General features: G+C 42.6%; 1 protein-coding gene across 1 annotated transcript; it reads left to right on the forward strand.

The window, feature by feature from the left end:
• Positions 1 to 4474: 4474 nt before the first annotated feature.
• Positions 4475 to 5496, forward strand: LOC104235516 (uncharacterized). The gene is made up of 3 exons (XM_009789304.2): positions 4475 to 4549; positions 4699 to 4869; positions 5002 to 5496. Exons 1-3 carry the CDS (start codon positions 4475 to 4477, stop codon positions 5494 to 5496), a joined length of 741 nt encoding a protein of 246 aa, XP_009787606.2.
• The last annotated feature ends 5644 nt before the right edge of the window (positions 5497 to 11140 follow it).

Genomic DNA, 11140 nt, shown 5'->3' on the forward strand with positions numbered 1-11140 from the left:
ATTTGATTTTAGGGCTTGAATGTGAATGGGTTAGTGATATTTAGTCTAGTTCTTGCTGAAACTATAGAATAAATGGTTGCAAACATCGATTCATGCTTTTATGTCTTAGTCTCTACTTGAGAAAGATGGACTAAGTCTAGGAAAACTAGGCTAACAAGGAATTGGGGTGAACTCAAGAAATTGGTAGCCCCAATTAAAGGGTTAAACCCAGAGATAGTAATACCCGACTTGAGCTAATATCACTTGAATTGCATGAATACCCATTTGGACTTGAGAAAGCCAAATTGGGCAATATCACTCAAACTATCGAGAGGTATAGAGTGAGTACCCGGGTGTGATAGCTATATTACGACCCCAACTAATCAAGCTTGCCTTAGATTCTTGCTACCCATTAGATATCCACCTAGGTAGAAGTCACTACACTAGTCTCTTTAAACACTTGAAAATCAACAACAAAATTATTGCCCTTAGTTTCAATTATTGCAATCTTTAGAGTAAAGTTAGAAGTAGAAATAAAACCCAAAGCTTGTGGAAGTGTAATTATACTCAAAGCCCGCATCTAGCTTAGATATAAACCTAATTCCAAGCGTTAACTCCCTTGGATTTGATACCGACCTAGTTGGGTTAAAACTGCATTGACCAACCTCTCCACACAATAGTAGTGTAAGCTTGGACCGAATCAACTTTTGGCGCCGTTGCCGGCGAGTTAGACGGTCTTAGCTATATATCTAACTATTTGTATGTTTTGTTTTTCTTTACTTCCGTTTTTCTAATTTTGTGTGTGAATTGCTCTTAGGTACCAAATGGCTTTTAACAATGAAACCCTCGGGAATATACTATTGGGGGATGAGGTAGATGACGAACAAGTGGATGAGGTTTATCTTGAACCTCAAGTACAAAGGAGAGGCCGCCAGCCCAATGACAACATCCCAAACCCTCTCCCACCTTCTCCAAGGGCAGAACACACGGTGTTACCCAATGAAGGCTATGCAAGTGCAATAGTCCCGCCCCCGATTAGAACGGGCAACTTTCAAATAAACAATGTCATGCTTACATTGTTGTAACAGAGGGGTTTCTTCACCGGAGCTCCACATCAAAATGCCTATAAGCATCTCAAAGGTTTTGTTGACACATGCCGGGGGAGAAAGCAGACTAATGTCTCCGAGGACGCATTGAGGTTAAGGCTTTTCCCATTTTCTCTAATAGGGAAGGCTTTTGATTGGCTAGAGAGGTTACCTAACCTTTCCATACACACTTGGGATGAGTTGGCCAAGAAGTTCATCGCAAAGATCTTTTCTCTAGGGCATATGGCAACGCTAAGAGATGAGATCCTTGCTTTTAAACAAGAGCCAAATGAACTGTTACATGAGATTTGGGAGAGGTACTGAACAATGGTCAAATATTTCCCGAATAACGATATGACTGAGGCCATAATCCAACAGACCTTCTATAGGGGGATCAACACAACAAACAAATATGTGGTGAACAACCTCGCCGGGGGAACTTCATGAACATGCCATATGCTGAAGCTTGTGAAATACTTGATGAGATGGCAAATACCTCTTCGGCATGACAAAGTAGAGCCAATGTGCCACAAGGTAAAGCTAATGTTATTCACCTACACAAGGAGCTACATGACCATGAGAAAGCTATAGTCGAGTTGACAATGACCATGAACCAATTGGCCAAAGCTCAGCTTCAACAAGTTCAAGGGCCAAAACAAGTGAACACCATGGAAGGAGTGAACATGATGGTGAACAAGAGAAGGCAACGAGGTCAACAAGTTCAAAACAATCCGGATCAATTTGAGCAAAGCGGTAGTGCATACAATCAAGATGATTCATATGATGATCAAAGTGAAGAGGTTCAATATGTCAACAATTATCAAGGTCGACGGAGCAATGCTCCGAATCAACAATAGTAGAGATCATAGGGAAACCAAGGAAATTAGGGGAATCAAGGTCAACAATAAAATTGGAATAGTGGCAACAACAAAAACCAAGACAATTGGGGGAACAACAACAATCAAAATTGGGGTAATCAAGGAAATCAAGGCAATTGGGGTGGAAACAATAATAGTAACTCGGGAGGCAATCACAATCAAGGGGGTTGGAACAACAATAATCAAGAAAATCGGGGGTCAGACTTTCAAAGGCCCCCGATGTATCAACAACCAAACAATTTGCCTCCATATTCGTCACAATGTCCTAGTTCTTCCAAAAATGAGATGGGATGGATTGGAAATATGTTCAAGCAGATGATGGAGAAAAATGCCGACTCTGATGCCCAATTAGCCTCCCTCAACACTTCTATCCGCAACTTGGAAGTCCAACTTGGCCAAATTTCTCAAGCTTTGAATACTCGCCCTAAGGGGGCACTACCAAGTGATACAGTAGTAAACCCGAAGGGTGGGAACAATACGCGTCTTTCAATGGCAGTGACTACAAGAAGTGGGAAAAATGGAGTTGCTAGTACCTCAAACTTATGGAAGATTGTGAATGATGATGTGGTGATGCAAGATGATGATGAACCAAGCAATTATGTTTAAGTAAATGAGGAATGTGGCAGAGACATAAGATGCTATGAACCCGTCTAGGGGGCATGTGATATAACATACCAGATCTGGTAGTGCCCAAAGCCAAGTATCCGTTGCCAAGGCCTCCTCCACCATATCCTCAAAGGCTTGCCAAGCAAAAAAGTCAGAATAAATTCAAGAAATTCATTGATATGATGAAAAGTTTGTCCATAAATGTGCCATTAGGTGAAGCCTTATAATAAATGCCAGGATATGCCAAGTTCATGAAGGACTTGGTAACAAAGAAGAGATCAATGAACTGTGAAATGATTAAAATGACATATCAAGTGAGTGCCATTGTGCACTACATGGCTCCAAAGTTAGAAGACCTCGGTGCCTTTACAATCCCATGTACTATTGGTAGTTCATGGACTTTGCTGGTACAATGTGTCCCAAAGATAGGGCATGAATGTAATTACAAACAATGAGTTGATCCCCACAAGAACTATAACCGGCTGGAGAGCATGCATGGATTATAGGAAGCTCAACAAAGTGACTCAGAAAGACCATTTTCCGCTTTCATTCCTTGATCAGATGTTGGATAGGTTAGCCGGGCTTGTTTATTATTGCTTCTTGGATGGGTATTCCGGATATAACCAGATTCGTATTGCACCTAAAGACCAAGAAAAGACCACCTTCACTTGTCCGTATGGCACATTTGCATTCTCAAGGATCTTGTTTGGTTTATGTAATGCACCGACTACTGTTCAGCAATGTATGATGGCAATATTCACGGATATGGTGGAGGACTTCCTCGAGGTTTTCATGGATGATTTCTCTGTTGTGGGGGATTCTTTTGAAGCGTGTTTGGATAATCTTGATAAGGTATTGGCACGTTGTGAAGAGACCAACTTGGTGCTTAATTGGGAGAAGTGCCACTTTATTGTCGAGGAGGGCATTGTCCTCGACCACAAGATCTCCAAGAATGGTATTGAAGTGGATAAAGCAAAAATTGAAGTGATATCAAAACTCCCTTCTCCTACTTCCATCAAAGGAGTGAGGAGCTTTCTAGGTCATGTGGGGTTTTACCGTCGGTTCATCAAGGATTTCTCAAAAGTGGTGAATCCCTTGTGCAAGTTGTTGGAATAAGATGCCAAATTTGTGTTCAATGATGATTTTATGAAGGCATTTGAGCTACTCAAGTATAGGTTGACTACCACTCCCATCATTACCGCATCAAATTGTAGCTTACCATTGAGCTCATGTGTGATGCTAGTGACGTTGTGGTAGTAGCGGTATTGGGTCAAAGAATCAGCAAGATATTCCATCCGGTCTACTATAGTAGTAAAACCATGAACAATGCCCAAGTCAACTATACGGTGATCGAGAAAGAACTCTTAGACATTGTCTTTGCTATGGAAAAGTTCCGCCCGTACCTCATGGGTACTAAAGTGATTGTTCACACCGATCACACGGTGCTTCGTTATTTGATGAGTAAAAAGGACTCAAAGGCTAGATTGATGCGGTGGGTACTTCTTCTACAAGAATTTGATCTTGAAATCATAGACCGCAAAGGGAGTGAGAATCAAGCGGCGGACCACTTGTCCCGTTTGGAAGAGGAGGGGAGGCCCCATTATGGCCTTGAGATCAATGATTCATTTCCGGATGAACAACTCCTTTCTATGTCTTTGACCATGATGCCTTGGTTCGCCGATATGGCTAACTATCTTGTGAGCGGAATTGTCCCAAATGAGTTCTATTCAAACTAAAGAAAGAAGCTCAAATAGGACTGCTTGGATTATTATTGGGATGAGCCATATTTTTTCAAAATTTGCACTGATGGTATTATCCGAAGATGTGTTCCAGAAGAAGAGCAATTGTGTATTCTTGAAGCTTGTCATTCCTCTCCCTATGGTGGTCATCATGGTGGGGCGAGAACTGCTACAAAGGTACTAAGCTATGGATTCTATTGGCCTACCTTGTACAAAGATGCTAGCGAGCTCGTTAAGCATTGTAATGATTGCCAAAGGGCCGGTAAGATTTCCAAGAAGAATGAGATGCCTCTCACCACCATCCTTGAGATTGATATTTTTGATGTGTGGAGCATCGACTTTATGGGTCCATTTATGAGTTCGTATGGGAACACCTATATTCTTGTTGCTGTGAATTACGTCTCCAAATAGGTTGAAGCTGTGACTTTGCCCAATAATGAAGCACAGGGTGTGGTGGCTTTCTTGAAGAAAAACATATTCACAAGGTTCGGCACTCCAAGGGCCATCATTAGTGATGGGGGTTCTCATTTTTACCACAAAGCTTTCGAAACTCTACTCTCCAAATATGGTGTCACTCACAAAGTGTCAACCCCTTATCACCCCCATGCAAGCGGATAGGTTGAAGTCTCCAATAGGGAGATCAAGAGTATTCTATCCAAGACTGTCAATGCAAACCGGACTGATTGGTAAAGGAAACTTGACGATGCTCTATAGGCCTATAGAACAACTTACAAGACTCCAATTGGTATGTATCCTTATCAGTTGGTGTTTGGGAAAGCATGCCACCTCCCAATGGAACTAGAGCATAAGACTATCTGGGAGTTGAAGAAGTTGAACCTTGAGTGGGATGCAACTGCCAATCTTTGGGTGGAGCAATTAAATGAACTTGATGAGTTCCGGTTCCATGCTTACTCCAGTTTGTCTTTGTATAAAGACAAGATGAAGTACCTACATGATAAGTATATCTGGGACAGAGAATTCAAAGAAGGTGACCTTGTTCTCTTATTCAACTCTTGGTTACGGATGTTTCCGGGAAAGCTAAAAGCAAAATGGTGTGGTCCCTTTGAAGTGGTACATGTGACTCTCTTTGGTGCTCTAGATTTGAAAAACAATAATGTTGAGATCTTTAGAGTCAATGGGTACCGGGTGAATCACTACCTTGGTAAGTTTGATGATGGCCACGTTGTGGCATTGATCCATTTCAAGTGAATGATGGTAACATGCGTCATGCTGCAACGTTAAATCAGACGCTTCTTGGGAGGAAACCTATGTATTTTTCTTTCTTTTGATTTTCTTCTTAGATTAGAAATTATTTTGGACTATGTGGTTGTGGAGTGTATGTAGAAATTGGTTGTGCAGTACAGGAAATTGACAATGAAAATTTTGGCTAAGAGGTGAAATTGTGCGGACCGCGCTAGAATTATGCGGACTGCACAAGCACTTTGCGGCCGCACAATTCTGTGTGCGGTTGCACAGCTGGAATGGGTAAAATGCCAAATCTCTGATGTTTGGCCTAACAAAATCCCTTAAGAGTTTGCGGTCGCGCCAAATATTTTGCGGACCGAACAAATTGTTCGGCCGCAGCCATTTTTATGCGGACCGTGCTAATGAATCTGATGCTGAGCTACAAAAAGTAAAGAGTGCGGACCGCACCAAAATTGTGCGGCCACACTCAGGTAAGTTAGTGGGTCACTAGGGTCAGAGTATAAATAGGACTTCTTGAAACTACTCACACTTTACACACTCTGACCTCTCAAGCAAGCCTACAACACAATGCACTTTCTTGTTTTCAATCTCATCTTTTACTCATCAAGTGTTGATTTTCTACTATATTTCACTACTGGTATGTCCATTTCAATGAATTAATTTCATATTTTTCTTTTCTTTTCTCTTTGTTTTATCTTTCTTCTTTATCTAGGGTTAGGTTCATGCCAAATATGCCAAATTGATGCTTAATTGTTTCTTATGGGCATTGTTTGAATGCATAAAGGGTCAGTAGCTTTTATTGTCTAATTTCCATAAATCATGCCTAATTAGTGAAAACCCTATTATTAATCGTACCCCTATGCCGATATGATTTGAATTTTGCGGCCGCACACATTTTTGTGCAGTCCGCGATAGGCAGTTCGCAACCGCACTCACTTTTGTGCGGTCGGCGCTGCCCTGTTCTGAGAAGCAATACCTTTCTTTTCAACTATAATTCAATAACACATGTTGAACCCTAATTCTAACTACCGCGAATAGAGCCTCGGACACTTCTGAGACCAGTGAATATGTCCTCTCCGGGGAAGGGTCTGAAGGAAACTCCGTGCAAGCACAACCGAAAGTCCAGTCCCAAAAAATCCCCAAACAATTCTAGGGGAGATTTCATTTGGTTGATGAGTCCTCCTCCTCTGAGGGTTCATCTGAGGGGTCGGAAGAGGGTAGTGAAGATTCTGAACCCTCTTCCCCGCATGCTCCCCCAACTCCAATAAACATAGATGATGATGATGAAGTCCCGGATGATGGGAGAGGGGGGTAATACAATTGTGGGAGGTATGGCTAGATCACGGAGGCTGGAGGTGTGGGCTGATAGGTTTGTCAGTGAGAAGGCATATGCCAAGTTTCGGGGAATGGTGGCCCCAAAGGTCGCTTACTCTTGAGCGATAGTTCATATCCAAAGACCTAAGCCAACACAATCCGAATGTCCTAAAGCATTTTACGTAGAGAAAATGATGGAAATAGTTTACCGTCCCTGTATTAGATGCCAATGAATACCTCGTCAAGGAATTTTATGCAAATGTTGCCCACATCAAAAAGGGTACAAAAGTAATAAAGGTTCGGAACTTGAAAATCTGGTTTGATAGCCAAGCACTGAACAAATACGCAGGGTTTGAAGAGGTTGAAGCTGTGCAATACCTGGAAAAGCTAGCCTTGTGTGAGGTAGTTCACCCATGACTAGCTGAGATACTTGCATTTCCGGGGACAACACCCGCATGTCTTATAGTAGTAGTGCCGATTGTCAGAGCCTCCCTTAACTTTGGAGCAAAAGGGTGGCAAACATTCGTCTGCAACCGTCTTGACCCATGCCAACATGAAAATGTCCTTCCACTTTCTCGGGCAGTACTGGTAGCTTCCATCATGGCAGAATATCCTATTAATGTGGGGAACTTGATATCGTACAACATCTCCAATGCAGTCCAGAAAAAAGAAAGATTGTATCCCTACCGCAACTTCCTCACTGAGTTTTTCAAAGATCAAGGAGTAGAGTCGAGACATTTTGATGTGGAGGTAAAGTCTAAAAAGCCTTTCTCATGGTATCACCTCTAGGGAGTGGACAACCCTAAATCTAAGGGTAAAGCCACTACCTCCACTGGCTAGTCTGAAGATCCAGGGGTAGTGGCTAGTGGGTCAGTTGACGAGCCCTCTACAGCAGCCGATACTTCTACTGGACCAACATCCATGCCTCCTCCATCTTCCGGACCATCTATTTCAGTGCCTTCATCTTCTACCTACTCTTAAACTGTACTGAGTGTTTCCCAGACACTATCTAGTCTCAACAACTGGATGCAGGCAGCTACCACAAAGCTGACTGCCATATAGTGCAGTGGCAGCTCAGTCTTTAGCCCTAGTAGCGCTTCAGGTACCTCCATCAGTAGAGGAAGCATTGAAGAAGATTCTGGAAAACCAAAAGACTATTATCAATACTCTGGACGCACATGGGAAGGTCATTGAAGACCTGACCAAGCATGTTAGGAAGATAAAGAAATCTCAAGCCTCAAGCCTAAAAGAAGTCCGTGGAGAAGTTGGCTAAGGAGATTGAGAAGATTGCACATGCAAGAGACTTGACAATGGACTTTCTCATGTAGGAGATAGTCCTAGCAGATGCAGCAGATCCCGAGGCACCAAGGGCAACAGGCCAGTCTGAGGATCCAACTGCAACATCATACACTACTGGGGAGCTGATTCAAATGCTCAGCAACCCCGTAGTCCCCCAGTTAGAAGATGTGAAGATCTAGTTATAGGATACGGAGGGTGCTGATATTGAGGACCCGATGTAGACAGAGACCACATAGGGAGTTTTCTCTACTCTCTACCCATTTTCCCTGTTCTTATTTGTTATGAGCATTGAGGACAATGCTATCTTTCATTTGGGGGGTGTTCCATTTTGATTTGATGACATTTGGAATGTAATAACCATTTGATGACAAATGGGGGGTGTTCCATTTGTTCCATTTTCTTTATCTTTGCTACCGGGCCAGACGAAATTCCGGTTGAACTTTGAAGGTGTGTGGGTAGAGCAGGCTTGGAATGGCTTACTAGATTGTTTAGTGTTATATTCAAGACTAATAGGATGCCTGAAGAGTGGAGGTGGAGTACAATGGTTCTGTTGTATAAGAACAAAGGTGATGTCCAGAGTTGTAACAACTATAGGGGCATCAAATTACTAAGTCATACCATAAAAGTTTGGGAGAGAGTGGTAGAAATGAGAGTGCGAAGGACGATGTCTATTTCAGACAACTAGTTCGGGTTCATGTCGGGGCGATCTACCACAGAAGCTATCCACCTTATTAGGAGGATGGTGGAACAATACAGGGATAGGAAGAAGGATCTCCACATGGTGTTTATTGATCTGGAGAAAGCGTACGATAGGGTTCCTAGGGAGGTCTTATGGAGCTGCTTAGAGGATAAAGGGGTCCCGGTTGACTATATTAGGGTGATTAAAGACATGTATGCTGGAGCTAAGACTCGGGTTAGGACAGTAGGAGGCGACTCTGAACACTTTCCAGTTATTACGGGGTTGCACCAAGGGTCTGCGCTCAGCCCATTCCTATTTGCCCTGGTGATGGATGCACTGACTCATCATATTCAAGGGGAGGTGCCATGGTGCATGCTATTTGCTGATGACATTATTCTAATTGACGAGACACGAGGCGGCGTCAACGAGAGGCTAGAGATTTGGAGACATGCTCTTGAGTCTAAAGGTTTCAAGTTGAGCAGGACGAAGACGGAATACCTCGAGTGCAAATTTGGGGTTGAGCCGACGGAAGCGGGAGTTGAAGTGAGGCTTGACTCTCAAGTCATTCCCAAGAGGGGTAGTTTCAAGTACTTTGGATCGGTTATTCAGGGGATCGGGGAGATTGACGAGGATGTCACACACCGTATAGGGGTGGGGTGGATGAAGTGGAGGTTAGCGTCGGGAGTCTTGTGTGACAAGAAAGTGCCACCGTTACTAAAAGGTAAGTTTTATAGAGCAGTGGTTAGGCCTGCCATGTTATATGGAACTGAATGTTGGCCGGTAAAGAACTCACACATCCAGAAGATGAAAGTAGCAGAGATGAGGATGTTGAGGTGGATGTGCGGGCATACAAGGATGGATAAGATTAGGAATGAAGATATTCGAGAGAAGGTGGGTGTGGCCCCCATGGAGGACAAGATGCGGGAAGTAAGACTCAGATGGTTTGGGCACATTCAGAGGAGGAGCACTGATGCACCGGTGAGGAGGTGTGAGCGACTGGCTGTAGTGGGCACGCGGAGAGGTAGAGGGAGACCTAAGAAGTATTGGGGAGAGGTGATCAGACAGGACATGGCGCGACTTAGGATTACTGAGGACATGGCCCTTGATAGGGAATTATGGAGGTCGAGCATTAAGGTTGTAGGTTAGGGGAGAGATTGTGAATATTTCTACAGCACAATAGAGTGAGACTAGCCAGTTAGGAGTTAGACTAAGAATGTCATTGCTCGTCTATTGATGCAGGGCTTTACCTGCTAGTTTTTACTATACCAGCCATCTATTTCGTATTTCGTATTCTGTATTTCATATATCCTATATTGCTGTTATTTTATTATGCATTTTTATGGTACTAATATATCATCTCCTATTGCTTTTTTGAGCCGAGGGTCTCCTGGAAACTGCCTCTCTACCCTTCGGGGTAGGGGTAAGGTTTGCGTACATATTACCCTCCCCAGACCCTACTTGTGGGATTATACCGGGTTGTTGTTGTTGTTGTTGTTGATGATGATGATGTATATATTCATTTCCATTATTTATATATTCGTTTTACTTCATTTTGTACATATTCAGTTTACTTTCCGTAGTTTATTTCATAACTTCTTTCGTTGTTTTTCCTTAGTAGCATAGCTTCTTATTTCCTTTCGTAGCTTCTTTTTAAGTTGTTAGCTTCTATTTTATGTTTTATGTGAACAATAAGACTTTCGTTTTCTTAATGCCACAGTTCTTTTCAAAGGTGAATGTTGTGTGAACCAGGAGACTCTTCCCAACAATGGATGGCGTGATAACCTTCTTAAAGGATTGAGTCCATTTTCTTTATGTTTTGGTATATATAGTAGTAATGAATAAAAGTGTCTCAAGCAGTCTTCACTTGGTACTAACACATTTACCCTCGACCTTATGGTTAGAAACAAGTTGATTGGTAAAGAATAGCTCTAGTTGTCACCTTTAGACTCTTGAGTTGACTAAAACAATCATCGAGTGGCTTCCTTAAGCCATTTGTGATTTTTAGTCTTAGCTAGGGTTGTTGTGGGCCCTCGACTCTGTTCTCTTTTACAATCCAGCAGCTTGAGAGTTAAGGTATTGAATTTCAAGTCCAAGTTCCGTGTCAATAAGTCTAGAACTTGCCCTGAATATTTGTCTAGGCGAAATTCTAAGTGTAGCTCGACTTGAGAAATGATTGTAGGCTCTCCTTGATCCAATTTGAATCTTGTAAGATTTTTTAGCCTACCAATGTGATATCCCTAGTCAACCCCTTTGAGCCTAAGCCTTTTTCATTCAATAGCTACATTACAAGCCTTTATCCATTTTATAATGACCCTTTCTTGGCACCCGATCTTTCCTTAGCATTCGTGATGAACA

The sequence above is a fragment of the Nicotiana sylvestris genome, chromosome 12 (genome assembly GCF_000393655.2).
Source record: "Nicotiana sylvestris chromosome 12, ASM39365v2, whole genome shotgun sequence".
Taxonomy (NCBI): domain Eukaryota; kingdom Viridiplantae; phylum Streptophyta; class Magnoliopsida; order Solanales; family Solanaceae; genus Nicotiana; species Nicotiana sylvestris.